The 17,586-nt window shown below is 44.9% G+C and overlaps 1 protein-coding gene across 1 annotated transcript; it reads right to left on the bottom strand.

Annotated features, from left to right (window-relative positions):
- Positions 1 to 5,400: 5,400 nt before the first annotated feature.
- On the bottom strand, positions 5,401 to 6,606 carry LOC6615266 (carbonic anhydrase 1). Its single transcript, XM_002039635.2, has one exon. It carries the CDS (start codon positions 6,438 to 6,440, stop codon positions 5,442 to 5,444), a length of 999 nt encoding a protein of 332 aa, XP_002039671.1. The 5' UTR covers positions 6,441 to 6,606; the 3' UTR covers positions 5,401 to 5,441.
- Between the last annotated feature and the right edge of the window lie 10,980 nt (positions 6,607 to 17,586).

The following is a 17,586-nucleotide window of genomic DNA, read 5'->3' as shown; positions in this document are numbered from 1 at the left end:
TCTACGCGTTTTCCCAAGGAACGTGAAACCTAAAACGGATACATAAGTGGATTTTGTTAATATCCTGCTATTGTTACAAATTTGCAAGCTGATTGCGGCAAGCGTCATTTGTCAAGGAAGTGAACTTAAAAGCAGTTGAGGTTTAGGAATGTGTTGGGCACACAATTATCCTTAATATGTTATTACAAGTCAAGTAATGAGTTGGCATTTTACTTGAGTGCTTTGATTTAAGAAATACTACTGTAACCTGAAAGAAGAAAGCTAGCTTAACAAGCTCTTAGCTATTATAGAGCATAGATCTTTTCAACTATTCTTATGTTATACAACAATAAATCTTAGGATGTAAATCATAATCAAAGGATGTTAAATTATAATCATGTATAGTTCATATTAAACCATTAAAAATGATTATTTAGTTTTATTTTAAACTTTAGTTGTATAGCTCTTCATACCATAAGTAGTTACTCTCCAAATTCAGCTGTACATTTTTAGCAAATCATGTATCTGCAGTGGCTACTTATTAGCCTTAAATGTTATAATTACGAGACAAGTTTGTATCGTTGGCTGAATAATTTTCTAAAAACATTGCATTGGCCATTGGAGGTGGATGCCCTGGAAGGCCGCATCCCACTCCGCCACATCCCACTTCCGACACTTGATTGTCAGCCGGGTAATAGACGCAGTCAGCCAGCCATTAAGCGTGGCCAATACCATTATCATTTACATTTAGCCGGCATTTCGCAGCTTACCTGTTGTCATGAGTTGTGGTTTTTCCCCAGAGCTCGAGTATTTCATTTCAGTCCAGTTCGTTCAGTCTCTCGTTTGGCTTCGGTTCAATTTGTCCGTTTACGCTATCTTCCATTACACGTTAAATGAAAATGCCAGATAACCAGGCACACGGCCCACCCATTTTCCCCATTTTCCCATTTTCCACCCCGCCTCCTGACATTTTGGTTTGGACCCTCCTTTTGGCCCAGCGATTCGATTTGTGCCAACTAATGAGCTCTTAATGCGCGTTTATTCTTACGCATAACGAGCTTGCCAAACGTAATTACGTCCAAGGGATGTGTGTGTGTGTGTGTGTGTCCGTGTATGTGTATTTGTGAGTGGGGACCCTGCACTCTCTCTTCCTGCCTTTCACTCTGTGGGTGTGTGTATCTGTGAGAGGCTGCCATGTTGGCGCGATGCTTAATTGAAGTGGAGCGACGGGTATCTCGGGTATATCCTTCTGCTGGATTCTACGCGTGTGTGCGGCTGTGTGTGCCTGTGTATCCACTTATCCTTTTCATTTACGCCACATCCGCAACGTTAACTCGCTGCTCGCTGCTGCCACTCCTCAACTTGTGTCGTCTTCCCCGCTTTCCGCCTGCCGCTTTTTGTTTTAAATTAATTTGCTTTTAATTTGCTTTATTATGTGGCAATTTCTCCTTCTTTCCCCGGATTTAATTAGTTTGCTTTTATCGTTAAGCAGTTAACTTTCGCATGAAATGAGCGCCCCTGATGAAGTGAACGGTTAATCTCGGCCAAATTAAGCATTCGCCATGTGGTCAGGGGTAGCAACTAATTGATGCTTCTGAGTGGGCACCGCTGATATCATCTCACTGCTCTGGCAGCTGTGGCTGAAATGCACTTAGTTGAATCCTCTTATCAGGGGAATACCCTCTAAAATCTAAAAGCATGCTGCACATGCGTAAAAGTCTTAAAAAAAAGCGAAGTGGATTCTGCTGCTGAAATGAAGAACCAGTTTTGTTGCGTGCCCTTTCTTCTCCTTATTCCCATTCGTATTCTGACTCTCTTATCTGGGGGCGTGGCCTAAACCAGTCGCTCACTCTCTCGCACTCTCCGGCTGCGTCTGTGTGCGTGAGCGCTTCGGCGCATTGAGTTTACCCATACACACGCATTGGAGATACACCGACGTGCCTTGTGGTAGACCATTGAAAAAGTGATGAAAATAACTCTCTGTCACTTTATTGGCGCTTAACGAGTTTGAGTTGATGAAGAATTTAATTTATGATGCTGCTCACACCATCAAGAAAGGCGAGCAGCCCCGAAAGAGATGGCGATAGAGAGGGCGAACGAGAGGGAGGGAGGGAGCCAAAAAACCGCAGAGCACAAAAGGCGGAGAGAGAGAGAGAGAGAGCGAGGGTAAAAAGAAGAAAAATTAATGAACTCGTAACTGTCGCTTTTGCAAATTGGGCTCTGAGAGTGTGGAGTGTCGTTGTGTCGGTGTGTCGGTCTATCTGTGCATGGGTGTGCAGGACTCGCACTCACACTACCTCACACACACACACACACGGAAATACACGAACACACGTATGTAGACAGGAGGAAACAGCAGCCGTCGCTGCCGGCAGACGTCAAGCTTTGATGATTTAATTTTCTGGTCTTCTAATTTAATTTTATTATAGAAATACAGACGTGTATGTGTGTGCGTCTAAGGGAGAGCCTTATACTTGTGTGTATGAGTGTGGGCGCGCCTCACACGCTCACAGACACACATGCAAATTCGTTAATGGAAAATGGTGGCGTTTAATTGAAAAAGGAAGTGCGCCAAAGGGCTGAGCGACAGAGACAGCAGACTGAGGAAAAAGGGCTCCACAAGGACCGAGTTTTCCATCAAATTAATTTCATGTGTGTGCCTGCTTCTCCATCTCTTTCCCGTCAGAGGGGTGTGGGTACGTCCTGTTATTGTTTTCTTTTTTTTGCCATTTATATATATGTATATATATTTTTTCCTACTTTTGGTGCGGTTACTGTTGCAATAACAATTTTCAATTCAATTTATTTATTTGCATTGGCAGAAAAAAAGGAGGAGAGCGAGAAGGAAAGAGCTTTGTTCAGTTTGCTCACCCGCAAAGTTAATTGAATTAAATATTCCAGCGAGATAATTACAAAATGGCGTTGATTAATCGTCAGCCGCCATATTGATTTTGCCAGCAACAATATTTAATGATTAACAATTAACATTGAACAGGGATTTTTGATGCAGGCACTGCAGTCATGCCACGTCAACCTCTTTGTGCCTTAATAAAAGCAATTAAAATTCATTAGCTGCAAACACACTTACACTCGCACACACTCGCACAAGCCCACTTACCCACACAGAGACACACTCGGGACAAGGACTCGCACAATCACACACTAATGCCATCATGCGCTCGTTTTCTCAATTATTCATTCAATTTTGCATGCCACAAAAGCAAGAGCCAAGGAAGCTAAGCTCTCCTTCTGCCGTCCACCACCCATGCACCACCCACAAGGATCTGCGGAGCATCCTCCATACATATTCATGCGGCTAAATGAAAACGGCAACACTTAAATGCAATTTGCCTCAATTTTACCAGCAGCCAACTCTCCGTCGCTCTCATTTTCCCGCCCAACGAGCCAGCGTCTTGGCTTAGAGCGTCTTAACGTCTTTTCATGGCACTTACATCGTCATTCTATTCGTCTAATTTCATTTTCCTGCACAAACTGCTGACTGCGAAAAGTGGGTGGAATGATGTTTTCCTCGGCTCCATTGGCCAAACTGGCTTCGCCTTATTCAGCTACTAGAGGAGTTTGATTCTGGCAGTTTGCCGGCTTTATTCTAATTACGTTCAATTAAACATGTTGATTGATATGTTTGTTCTGCTGCGACTGATTCGATGGAGTTTAGGATTGGATGGTATATGGGTTTTGGTTTTGTTTGTGCTCTGGTTGTGTGTTTAATGGATTGAGAGGAGAAGCAATGTTTAAGTTGAGAAACTAATTTAAGACGAACGGAGAAAAGGGTTCAATGCTATTAAAGAGATAAAGTTAGACTTTCAAAAAGATAAAAACTTTAGGGTGCAAACAATCTGAATCAATTGAATCAACAAATATGTTGGCTAGTTAGGTTGTTCCTTCAAACTGTTTAATTAAGTCGTAAAATAGCTTTAACTGTCTTGCTTCTAATATTTTCTAAAATGAAGCCAGCATACATTGGCGATTTAATAGATTTTCCATGTAATTAATTGCATATTATTTGCATTTTAGTGTTTCGTTGCCATCTAATTTAACATAAACAAACCAACAGCATTCCACAAGCGTGAGGCGTAATTATTGCCATTCTGGGAAAAATTGCATTAATTTTCTAACAAACATTTTCATATTAATTGAACATTTTGTGCGCAATCAATTTGCATATCAAGCATAAATAAATGGAATTATCCGTTTTTAATTGCATTTCGCAGACAAAAGTTTTAGTTTTTGGCCGAAAAATAAATTGTTTTGTCGCACGCGGTGGACATGGCTGCGAAACCCGAAAACGAAAAGTGCGACGGAAAAATTAAGCTTTATTTGTGGAAATTGCAATCCAATTAAGTTTTCAAAACATGCAAATTGCGAATGGGCGCACAGCACAAATATTGACGCAGCACGGAGCAACAAAAGCGTACCGAAACTTGTTTGTATAATTTCATTAGCGTTGATTTGCAGCAAATGCAATTGCAGTAAAATTCACTTGGCCTGTCATTGATTAAACAAGTCGACGTTGCAGGCCTCAAATCGAATTGGATCCGTTGCTCCAAGCCCCCCTTTCATCTCATCTCTGCAATAAAAACTAATTACAGGCCAATGGCCGAACATGGTCGAACGTCCAGCTACGTGAGTGTGCATATGCATGTATGTATGGTTAGGCGCCAACTGATAATTATAAGCCTGGAAACTGGAACTCTCTGATTGCCAAGCAGCAGCTGTAATGCAGGGAGGGGTGGAGCAGGCTGAGGAGGAGGAGGAGGAGGACAGGAGATGAGGGTGCTTCGCCGCAGGAGGGCGAAAAACCCAATCCCATGCCCGTGCCCATTCCATCCCATTCCGATCCCATTCCCATTCCCATTGCCAATCTCAATACCAATCCCAATCGCAGGGCAAACATGTCCGCAACAGTTTCCGCTGCACTAACGAAATTACAGACGCAGACTCACACGCACACAATCGCATCGCCATGTCCTGCGGCGATTGTGCGCACAGGATGCGGAACAGGCTCAGGACCTCGGGACCTCGGGTCCCTGCAACGGCTAATGCTAATGCCAATGCTAATGCTCTTTGAACGACTAATTAGTGAATTACTATATAAGCACACACTATTTGCCCAGCAAACGGCAACCCAAAGCAAATTGTGCGGAAGACTAACCAGCAGGACCCCGAATCAGAAATACGGCGGAAACCAGGACCAATTAGTACGAACTTGGAAGTACAAGGAGTCCTGACTGCCATGCCACAAGGATTATGTAATGAATTGGATTTTGGTATTTACTGGTATGAACGTATGTAATGATGTTTGTACATAGTTAATTGTTAATACTCAATCTCAACCATAATAAAGTGAACGATCTTAGTTTGTATGTGAAAAATATATATATATATTCTATTTTGTATTTATCGAGTTTTATTTTCCACACATACACTATAGCTAATCTGCTTTAAAACCCCATCCTGTAGCGATTGAGGTATACCACTCGATCCTCGATCGGCTGAACTGGACGCGCATTGCGCCCGATCCTTAAGCCACGCCTGTCCCGCAGCTGGCGGAACTCGTTTAGCTGGCGCTCACTGATGGCCAAGGACTCGGGGTGTATTAGCCACTCCGCCCCCCGATGGCAGGGCGGTTCGGTTAGGGATCCATTGTAACTGTAGAACTTGTCGTAGAAGGGTGACATGAGGTAGCTAAGTGGAAAGGGGGGCACTTCCACCACCTGACCGGCCTGCTCGACAGACGCGAGATGCTGGATGAGGACATCGAGATACGGATTGTGCTCGGACAAATCGAACATGTATGAAATCATTAGGACACCCTGGCTGGAAGAGCAGCCACCGCAACCGTCGCCATCCGTGTGGAGGCACTGCATCTCCAGCGGGCTGTGATGATGGTCCAGTGTGTGCTCCGAGCCCAACGAGCTGGCCCAGCTCCAGCGGAACGAGATCTCCCGGAAGTCGAAGCGCCCAAGTAGATCGCCGCCGTCGATGGAGGGCGTTTGTCCTGGAAAAGCTGCTCGCAGGATCAGTGTGTGCCCGTTGTTCTCCAGGCGAATGCCCATCGGAATGCTATTGTAGTGCGACCATATCAACGGCGTATCAAAGTAGTTGATTTCCACACGGTTCAGATCGATGTTGATGGGACTCTGATTGTTGCACGCAGTGTTCCAGGTATGAGGTCCCTGGTCCCAGTCATAATTGTAGGATTCCGGAGAGCCACGATTGCTTCTGCAATTATCCCCTCCAGCATTTTCACATCCCTCTCTCGATCCCTCATCACAACAATTCGCCAAACTAAGTCCTGTGTATACATTGAACAATACCAACAGGGCCACACCGATGGCCAGGATAAACTTGAGGAGATTGCTGTCCTGGAGTCGGCAGGATAAGTCTTCTAGCGAGCACCATAGGTAATTTAGCAGACCACAGGTGAGGCATCCCTTCATCACCACAGTTACAAAGTAGTATCCACTCGGGAAAACTTGCTGGGAAATGATAACTTCATTGGATGACAGCCAGGCACTGGCCTTCCTGGTTGAGCGTGAAAATTGAGAAAATTTCTAATTAAACCCGCTGAAAAGTTAATTATTTTGGAAAACAAATTGGGCGCACAGCAAATTTGTGCGAAAACATTTGCAATTTGTTTGCATTTGTATTTTGCATAAATTAATTACGCACAAAACTCTCTTCGGCGGCGGAAATTGCTTGCACAAATATCCTGTGCCGCTCCAGCGTGGACCCGCCCTTCTCCTCCCGCCTCCCTCGCCCTCAACTCTTCTATGTTGCATTTTGGGAAATTAATTAGTTTTGTATGTACAAAATAGGCGAAATGAGCACTAGGAGCCGAACGGAAGTTATTTCCAGCACTTCAGTAACACATTTTGTGCCGCGGCAGGAGCTACACAGGAACTTAAAAGATGGATGGCTTCGAATTTTAAAGTAGTTTAATACTATAATCACACTAAAGGTTTATCGTTAAGTAATTATGATATGCCACCAAAAATGTTTAATAATATATATAAAGGGTGGCTTTCTAATCCAATGAAACCTGAGAAAAATTAGTAACTAACCCCCTTTTAAGTATACATTTTCTTTGCGTGTAGACCCTAGTCGTACTTTTGACTTATGGCCTGTGAAATTTGAGACTTCTCGGCCATCTCTGATTAGCATAAAGTTATCAAAGGACGGCCACGCCCACAGTTCGGTGTTATGCGGGGTGGGTTCCCACTGCGATTCAATTATGGCATTTTTCTGATCAATTCGTTTGGCTTTGATTTGATTTCATTTTCCTGCACTTGTGCAGGGCGTTGACGTCTGCCAAATGTTACAAATTGTCCGTGCTCCGACCTCGCAGGACCTCCTCTCAGCTGCCAGGGTGTTTGGCTTGTCCGGGCATCCGGGTGGTATTCGTAGTAGCCGTTGTGTCCGTAGATATGAACGTGTCCTGGGGCATGTGAGCTGCACGCAAATTGACGGGTAAGCATGTGGCATAAACGGAAACACTAACATCGTTAGCCGAGTCCTGCCAGAGGGTGCCAAAATAACAGAATACGAATATAACGGAATAACAATCATAACCATTTTTGAGTAACCAGGCCTCCAGGCAGTTGTTTTCATTTGTGACCGAATGACTCGATTTTTATGGTCGCTTAGGGTTAATTGAGGCTGCAGATTCGGTTCAGGGGTTGCTTGCTTGTCACATTACATAATGTTTGTTTTGGTTACTGCGTTTTTATATCCGGCACAAGGACTCTATTTAAGTGGTCCGAGTTTGTTTGATCGACTTCCATAAATCACTGCTACATAGATTATGGTTATTTCAGTTGGGAGCGTGATTACACACAAATAAGGATATTAGGGTTATTATACTAATTATACAATGGACTTGACTTAACTACTTATAACTTAAGTTGTGTGCTTTAAGTTCCATACTCATCGTAAGATAAATGTGAAATCATCAATATACAAAACTGCCCCATGCTTTTTTTCCAATAGATACGCAAATTCCATCGACTGCATCTGCAACTGTGGCACTCACAAACATACAAACATGCAAAGGAAATTTCCGTTTCCGGTCGGAGAAACTTTGTTAAAGCGACGCGAAATGGGAGGCGAGGAAAAACGCATCGCACAATCACGCTGGCTTTGGCCGCAGGATAATGCAAACGAAATTGGTCTCACTTTGAATTCGATTGATTTGTCTGCACGGCTCGATAATATCCTCTTAAATCACTTAACCACATTTGCCGATTACTGCGGCGACCGAAGACGAATGTCCTTGGCTGTCGGGCGCAGCGGGGCCTCCGGTGTAAGTTCGGTGTAAATTTTCACACATTATTCGGATGCCCGGACAAGGACGAGACAATTACTTTGGCTCCGATAACATTGTCTAGTGGGATTTTCTCCACTTCGACGGCCATCTCTTTTGCACACATCGCACAGCACACAGCTGATAATGTTAATATGCGCCGCAGGACATCAAACACGGCGCAGGCGAGGGATCAGGACGAGGTATTTAGGGCACTCAACTTTGTTTGGCCAATCCGCTTAGGCCTTTGTATCTCAGCCCGCTGTGGAATTCGTTTGGGAGGGTCGGGATTATCGCTTGTCCTGTGTGATTGTTAAATGAACAACGCCTGTGAGAGTGTCTTCTCTGGCGAAACCGCAAGGACATTCTTAAAGATCGTTTTGCGGCCATGTTGCTACTGTGTAATTCACTCTCCCTCTCTCTCTCTCTTTCGTTCTCTGCTTCTCAGCTGCCTTCGAATGTGATCCTGATCCTTATCGCAGCATGCGTCCTTTCTCTACTCCTGTGTTGTTTTCACAGCCTCATCCTAGCCACAGTTGCCCTCATTAGCAGCTTAGGGGCGTTGACAATGTTTTGCCTGCCGTTGTTGACAATGTTTGCTACTTGCCCGGCTGCATAATGTCCTTGTTTCAGCCTGAAAGACACTTCTTTCAAAAGCGAGCACTTCCCATCCGCTTTTGTTGGCTTCCCGAGTGGAACAAGAGGTTCCTGCGCGATCGATCCATTAAATAATAGTATCATTGGCATGAACAGGAACAGAAGAACGCCTATAGGATGTACGGGGATGGAAAGCGGTCGGGGGTTGAAAGAGGAAAGCAAATCGGTAGATTGTTATCGGATGTCAGCTAATTTTGATCACTATCGATCGCTCTATTTAATTCCATTGCACTGCCTTCGATCACTTTATTGATTTCATTAAGTATTTAAAAGTTGAGTTAGGACACAAACAGAAAAAGGGTATCACCATTCTAAGCAAGCGCAGCTTCTGATTCGCTTTTATTTAAATAAAAAGAACTAGTAAGGGCATTGTGACATAAACTTTTCTTATTTCTAACACCTCTTTGAGATGATGTCGCACTGGCGCCATCTACAGTTGGTAACGATGAGCCCGGACGTTCCTGGAAACACAGGTAGATGTCGTTTTAACGATAGATGGCGCTGCAATTCGTTCAAAAATGTGTCATGTAGAAGTATAAAATTTACAAAAAGCTTTTATTTAGTACAACAACCAAAGCTTATTATATAAAATTAAATAAAATATAACTCTATTGAATGATATTTAATTATATAACATAATGAGTACAAAAAAGTAGGATATATTGATTTTAAATATTCTCGTATATTAACAGTTCAATTTAATCTGTCCAAGTAAATAAAGTCTGTTGTTTGTTAAGCTAGAAAAGAGAGATTTCTTAGGAAGTAATGATATAATATATAATGATATATGTAATGATAATTTGTTCAATATTTTCTGCACACATCAAATGAAGGATCTTATTCTGCACCTGCGATCAAAGCATAATCGAGAACTTTAATACAATATTTGAGTAGAATGCTTGTAGTTATGTTTTTAGTTGTAAGCACACTTAACTTCAGACATTATGCCAATTTTCAGTGCAACTTGATACTATATTGAAACTGGCTTAGAGTGGCAACAGCGAAACAAAGAAAAGAAAAGAAACAGACAAATGTTAAGCAAGAATAATGCCTTACACGAAACTGCACTAAGCTAAACATTTTGGGTTTTACGCTCCTCACAGTTTTTTTTTCTTATTTATCTAGCTTTTATGCGCCTCCTTGCAGCGCGAATCAAATGAAAGGCAGTGACAAAAGGATGTTTTTTTGGAGGAGCAAACTTTGAACTCCACTCGCTCTGAGCCCGTCAAGGAGGCCAGAATCCCTTTTTTGGCCTAGACAAATTACACCCGAGCTCTCCAGCGGACTCATCAGTCAGAGTCGAGGAACAGTAAAAATCTCTTTGGGCTTCGGGAACACATGGGAGCCTAGGAGCAAGCGGGGCGTGGAGTGGTGGGAGGCGACAAAAAATGGACTCCATCATGTACATGAATGCCCATGCTAATTAGGACTGTCCTGGGGGGACGGCTAACTGGACCTGGACCAATTAAATGCTTAAGCTGACTTTCGGGTTCGAGCTTGTCATAAATTTTGACTGATTATGCGTATTCGTCTTTGTCGTTAGCCCCTTCACTGGCTCCTTCCACCGCCGCCCCAAGTGTCCCATCTCATCCCACTCATCTCATCCTTCGGCTACAAGTACCCGTGACAACTGAAGAATTTTCTGCGGCATCCGAACTCCACCTCCCAAGTGTCCGACGCAATTCATCATTCAATTAAATTGACCGCAATGAGCCGCATTTCACATCGCTCAGTTCGTCGACATCGCCTTGGGTTAAGTTTTTAAAGTTGCCCAAAGTCGAATCCTTTAATGCCTTGCCAGCATTTTTGCTGCAATCGATTATCCTTTCAATAAAATGCCGCGGAGGCGAGAAAAAAACTTTTACCCCCTCGAAATTTAACGCTTTCGCCCGCCGCATCCCCCTGACCCGAAAAATTGGGGATATCTTTTGAGGTTGATTTATGCGCTGGCTTAAAAGCGAATTGTTGTGAGCTGCTAACTGGAAATCTGTTTGACTGCACGTACTTGTTCTGGTTCTCCACACATAGCACCCCCCTCCCCTCTGAAATCTTCATCTTCGACTTTCCGGGCTTAAACGATTGCCAAACAAAGTCAAAAGAGAGCGTCGTGCATGCCGAAGGATTCGGAATCCTTTGCATTTGAGCTGCGCTTTTTTTTCCGCCAGGCTTCTTGGTATGCCGGTCCCGGCAACTCAAGGATTTCGCAGCTGTCCTGGTCACAGTCACTATCTGCTGCCCGGATTTGGCCAAAGTGATTTACGACATGCTCATGCCAGGCATTCAAAATGCGCTCTAATTGAGACTCCTTAGATGATTAATCCTTGGCTAATATGGCGAAATTCAACAAGTCTGCGCCGCACATTTCATTTATTTTTCTTTCTGCTGCTGATAACGCCTTTGATTAATTAACACACTCCAAGTTTTTATATTTGCCTTATGTGAAAAAAGGAGAAAAAAAAATGAAAAGTGATGCCGATGCTCTAATAAGTGAGCCCAACAATGAATTGAGATGTTATCACGATTTATTCGGCTTGTTTACTTTATAATACACTAACCGAAAATTTCCTGTTTGATGTTTACGACATTTGTGTGGGGTTGTTATAAGTATTTCACAAGTTAGTATGAAAGTTTGTGGAATACAAGACTTAATAGCTTTTGTACAATTATCAATCTATATTTATGATGGCATTTGAAGTGGAGTGGGCGGAAAATCCTGGGGTGGTGGTTGCTGCGGCTGCTGCTGATTTTTTCCCTGAAATGAAACACTCGGGATCGACTTCACGAGAGTTCCGCTCTTTATTCGCGCACTTGTAACTTAAGACTACCTTAACACTAACAGTGGAAATACCGCGGGACCGCGGAGTGGTGAATACATTGCGGGAAGGGAGGAGAGCGAGAGAAGAGAAGGAGAGCGCGAGCAGCGGTGCTTGCGAGCCGTGGAGAAGCTTCGAGTAAAAGCATTGGCCGCTTACACTGCCGCTCAACTGTTTGCGCCCTTCTGGCGTGAACATTCTCCCCCCCCTTGCGTAGGCAAAGGTATCCCTGGCCGGCTAGACATCAGGATCGGCCTCTTCATTCCGTGCACGCTCCAGAAACGGTCCATCCGAACACCGTGTTCTGCGCGACGGGCAAGCCATCATCAATTTTTAGGAACCCCGGTTGGATCAAGTTGGCATATACATCTGATCCCAACACGAGGGAGATGGAGGCCGGCCGGTGGAAGCGCTCGTCCGCGAGACGAACACCGTCAAACTTGGCCCTGGCGGCGTCGCTCAGAGCTTGGATGGGTGTCCGGATCCTTAGGCTGGGTTCGACCTTCAGGACGACGTTGAGTCGGAAGGTGCTTGTTCGGGACCGGAGTGTCACCGAGCAGACCTCGTTGCCTCCCAGCCGGGCGATGGGCAGCCGGAACGCAGCCGCCAACGACCGGTCGATGCTGCTCACCGGCATGCATGGGTCGATCATGGCCCCGGTCTCGAAGGTCTTCGAGCCCGTGTCCAGCACGACGATGGCTGTAGGCAGAATGGGAACAGCCTTCTGCTGCCCCGTTGCCACCGCCGGAGACGCGACGGAGACCTTCGGACGCCGCTGATTGTTGGCGACTGGGGCTGGTGGTGGAATGCGGGAAATCCGGACCGGACGAGGTGCAGCGGGATGGCGCTCTCTGCGCGTCGGAGCTGGTAGCGCTGCTGGGGACGGAGCGGGACGGACCTCGTGCATGTGGAGTAGAGTGTGGTGGTCTCCTCCACACTTCTTGCATCCCTCTTGGCTTCGGCAGTCTCCTCCTGAGTGCTGATGGGCGAGGCAGTTCGAGCAGTACTTATTAATAAGTACTGCCCGAAGGCGCTTTTCAGCGCTCAGTTTGTGGAACCTCTTGCACTTCCGAAGAGGATGGATTCCAGAGCAGACTCGGCAGCGGTAGGATTTGATACCTCGAGTACGTCTGCTCTCCAACGACTGTGTGGCACGAGGACGAGGAGCCATTATTGGAGGAAGTGAGTAAGTCTGCCAATAAAAGAAATGAAGAAGCTTAGTATGAGCCGACTACTCTTTTGGCCCCGGAATGGGGGAAGTGCCCTAATCCCTAGGAACGGAGGACTCTTTGTCCTCCATCGGTAGCAGAATAACTTTGTGGATAGGGCGTTTTATGGTGCCGCGAGACGTACGGATCTCGACGACTCGAATGCGGTCGTCGGCTCCTGGAAAGGCAGAAACGATTCTGCCGAGCCGCCATTCGTGCGGTGGTAGATTGTCCTCCTTGACAACTACCATATCGTCGGCTTGGAGATTCCTGGTCGGAAATTGCCATTTGCTTCGTTTATGGAGTTCCTTAAGATACTCCTCTTTCCACCGTGCACTAAACTGCTGATGTTGTGCCTTTTTTTTCTTGCGGCGTGCAGCGGATTGTAGGACTGGACCAGCATGAAGGATATCATTTTTTGCCGACGGACTCGAAGCGTTGAATACAACGCGAAGCTTTGTAGTGGTGCTTTCGGGCTTAACTACCGCTTGATGAGGAAGATGATACGATGGAGAATTGTGAGTCGGCGGAACTTCTTTCATATGACCCAGATCCAGGTACTCCTGGATCACGCTGTCATATTGCTCTTTTAATGGAAAGTCTCTTTTTAAACGATTTTCGTTTCTAAGAAACTGAGCTAGCGCAATGGACCTTGAATATCCTAAATCGGATCCGATATTCTCGGGATCCCGGAACGGGAGCGTCACCACGTATCTCCCGCTTGCGTCTTTTGTCGTTGTTTGGAGGAAGTTCCTTTCACAATAGGAGTCCGACTCTTTTACCATCTTTACTGGTAGATCCTCCACCTCCCAGAACTTGCTGAGAAGCGTGTCGAGCGTATCAGGGTCGCCTATTTCATGCACCTGGGTCGTGAAGGATGCGACCCGTTTCGGCTTGCCCTTGGAAATCGGCCCCGTTAGCACCCACCCGAAAATAGTTTCTTGGCCCAGGAGCGAGCCGCAAATATTTTGTCGGGTGCCATCCATCATTATGGATGGTAGAATGTCAGCCCCGATCAATACATCAATTTGAGAGCTCTCAAAAAAGGTAGGATCTGCCCAGCGGAGTGCGGGCAGGTCCTTCAAGGAATTCCGAGGGATCGGATAGGAGGGCAGTTTGCCTGAGAGCTCCGGAAGGACGTAAGCTTCAGTGTCTAACTGTAGACCTGGCTTAGTAGGAGAGCGAATCCCGAAGTGACACAGCTTCGAGGACTTCGCGGAGACTGAATGATTTAACCCGGAGACTTGGGTCTGGGTGTTGCGGAATGGCAACTTGATGAGGTTGAACAGGCGTTCTGAAATGAACGTCGCCTCGGATCCCGAGTCGATTAAGGCTCGGGCTCGGTAGCTCATCCCCAAATGGCACACGTCAATCATCGCTGTGCTCAGTAGGACGGCTGAAGTGCCGGACGCGAAAAAAGTTTGCACCGCTGAGGTGCCTGCCGATGCATTTCTGCTAGAGGGTCTCGGAAGTTGCTGTGTAGGGGGCGAGGTTGAGGAACTCGCGTTTTCGGAATTTGGGGGGCTGCGATGCAGCAGCGTATGGTGCCTGCCCTTACATGTAAAGCAGCTGTGCGTGCTTGTGCAGTCACGTAGCTGATGACCTCTGGCAAAACAATTCAGACATAGCTGCTTCTTTTTGATATACCCGGAGCGCGAGTCAACAGACATTTGAAGAAAACGCGGGCACAATCTTACCGGATGGTTCTCCTTCGAACATAAGTCACACCCTTTCTGTTTGGTGCTGACCTTTGTCTCGAAGGATTGAAGCCTTTTTGGAACTGCCTGAGTCGGTTTCATATCTTCGATGGCTTCCAATGTCCGATACCTTTCGCTCAGGAAGGCATTCATTTCTTCCCAAGCTGGGATCTCGGATTTAGCAGTTAGCGACTGTTCCCATAAGGACAGGGTCTGCTTGGGCAGTTTGCTCGCGCAAAGGAAAACCAAGATACAATCCCAGTTCTCTGTGGATACCTGGGAATGCTCTAGTGCTATTAAACACCCCTGAATCGTGGATTGTAGCTCTTTTAGAGCATGACCAGATTCTTGTGAAATTGAGCTCAAGTTAAAAAGAAGCTTGAGCTGGCTGTTGACTAAAAGTCGCTTATTTTGGAACCGATCTCGAAGCGCCTCCCAAGCCGAAGCAAAACCATCATTCGTGAGAGGAGATTTCGCCACGATGGCTTTTGCTTCGCCACTTGTTTTGGTAAGGAGGTGGAATAGCTTCTCGACCGGAGTCAACCTGGGGTTGTTTACGTAAATTGCCGTGAATAGGTCCCGGAAAGTGGGCCATCGGAGGTAGTCGCCATCGAAGACTTCCGTGTCGCATGGAGGTAAGCGGCAGCCGGACGAAATTAACGGCTGAGAGGGTGCTTGCGCGACTTGAGGCGTTGCTCTGTCGATTGTTTCGCCAATTTGTGCTGCACATGACTCGTATACTGAGTAGCAGTAGTCATATTTGGCCTGGAGAATAGGCACTGTGTCGAGGGATCCTTGTTGGGCCATTAGGTCAGAGCATGTTTCGTACTCTCTTTCCACTTTGTCCCATAAGGCTCGCACCTGTTGCAGACGGACTTGTAACGTGTGTAGGGACGGAGAGGCTTGATCAGGAGTGTTGATCTTCGCTTCGAAAAGGCTTACGCGATCGCTGACGGCGATGAATTTATGCAACGCTGCGTTTGCGGGCGTTGGCTGCTCAGAGGATGCCATTTTTCTTGTGTTAGAGCGTGTGACGCGGAGGAAATCAGTCCCGACAGCGGAGGGACTCTCGGATTTTCTCGATAGAGAAGACTCACTAGACGCTCGCGTCACTGGTCGGGAAATGACCAACCTAGGAGTTGTCTTCGAACTGGTCGATGGCAAACCCTTTGCTTTCGGAGTGGGAGTCGCGGGTTTGACCCTAGGACTAACGGACTTGGGTGCTGGCTTACCGCGAGTGGATAGCGGAGATTGCGGGTTGAACTTTTGTTCTTTTCCAGGTGCGGTGGTCTTTTTCTTGTCTCCCTCTAGGGGCATGCTCAGCTATGCCCTAAGAGAAGGAAGTCACGAAGGCCTGCACGCCGCAAACAAAAAAAGTGTGGAATTGAGAAAAAAAGAACAAGAACCAGACACAGAGGGCACCAAATCTGGATGGACAAAGGATCCCGTCGGAATTCGGGAGAAAGTTGCAATTGGGATCTGGAGATTGGAGCACGAAAGAAACAAAAATCGCAGTCTTTGTGAAATAAGGCCCAATAGATCTTCAATCAACTTGAAAAAAGCTTAAATGAAGCACAATATAGCTTAAATTCAGTGTGAAAAAAAAATAGCTAGGAGGATTCACAAAAGAAAACCAACAGCTAGAGTGAAGTCCACAAGAAGATATAGCTATATTGGTGGTCCAGAAAAACAATAGCTCAAATTTATATAAAAAAAAAAAAAAACTATGAATTGCAATTTCTGAAAAAATTGCTAAAAAATTGCTACCAGCTGGAGTCTGGAAAATAGCCAAGGATTTATAAAAAATCGCTATCGACTGGAATCTGGAAAATTGCCAAGGATTTATAAAAAATCGCTATCGACTGGAAAACCCGAAAAAAATAGCTAATACATGGAAAATAGCTAGAAAATTCAAGTTTAAATTTATAAAAATAGCTACCGGATTTAGGACCACAATTTTATTATTTTAATTTAGTAACCAGAAATGGGAGCCAGAAATAGCTTGTAAAAAAAAAAAAAATTATTATTTGGGTTAAATAATTATTAAATAATAATTATTAAATAATAATCAATAATAATAATAATTAAAACAATCGTTTATTTCCCTTTTTTTTTTTTTTATTAAATTATTTATTTTTAAATTTTATCGTCGGACTTATTTATTTTATTTTATGTCTCGACAATAGGGTATTCTCTCGTCGCTATGCGCTGGTTTTTGTCAGGGCAATAACGAACAAAGAGGAGACGAAAGACCTTGCACTTGGAAAGTCTGCGTAAGTCGCGACTGTGTGTATGTCAATATCGTTGGAAGCTAGGTCTGACAATGGATATGTCGTAATGTATGTATATGGCTATGTATATTTGTGTGTATGTGAACTTTATTTGGGATATTTTGTATGTGAATATATTTGGTGAATATATGTATGTATATATTTAATTTACAATAATTATATATTTAATATATATGTGTATATTTAATTTAATTTAATTGTATTTGTGGATTGTATTTTATTGAGGCACACACAAAAAAAACAGCAGTTTAGCAGCGGACGATAACAGTGAATTTTGGACAGTGTATATATGTGTGTACATGCGCTTGGATATCAGCGGAGCACCGTAATTAGGAGGCCGGTATTGGCAAAGTGCTTGTTTATGCACTTAAAAAAAAGTAATCACGGTGGCTGGGCGCATGTACTTATATATTTTCACTTTTCACTTGATACGGATGGACGGAAAGAATAAACGCCGTTGGAAAAACGAAAATGGCGACCACGGACGGAATAGGATTTAAAGCCGTACTTATCTTGAATTTTCCGCAAGGAGCGCTGGCAGGATCAGAGCTCATCCGGCTCGAAGGACCATGAAGTGGAGTGGGCGGAAAATCCTGGGGTGGTGGTTGCTGCGGCTGC

This window comes from Drosophila sechellia, chromosome 2R (assembly GCF_004382195.2).
Source record: "Drosophila sechellia strain sech25 chromosome 2R, ASM438219v1, whole genome shotgun sequence".
Lineage (NCBI taxonomy): Eukaryota > Metazoa > Arthropoda > Insecta > Diptera > Drosophilidae > Drosophila > Drosophila sechellia.
This window is presented reverse-complemented; position numbering and strand designations above follow the sequence as displayed.

What these genes read in the sequence shown, in the direction of transcription:
- LOC6615266 (XM_002039635.2), bottom strand. Translation starts at nt 6,440, where the DNA reads ATGAAGGGATGCCTCACCTGTGGTCTGCTAAATTACCTATGGTGCTCG.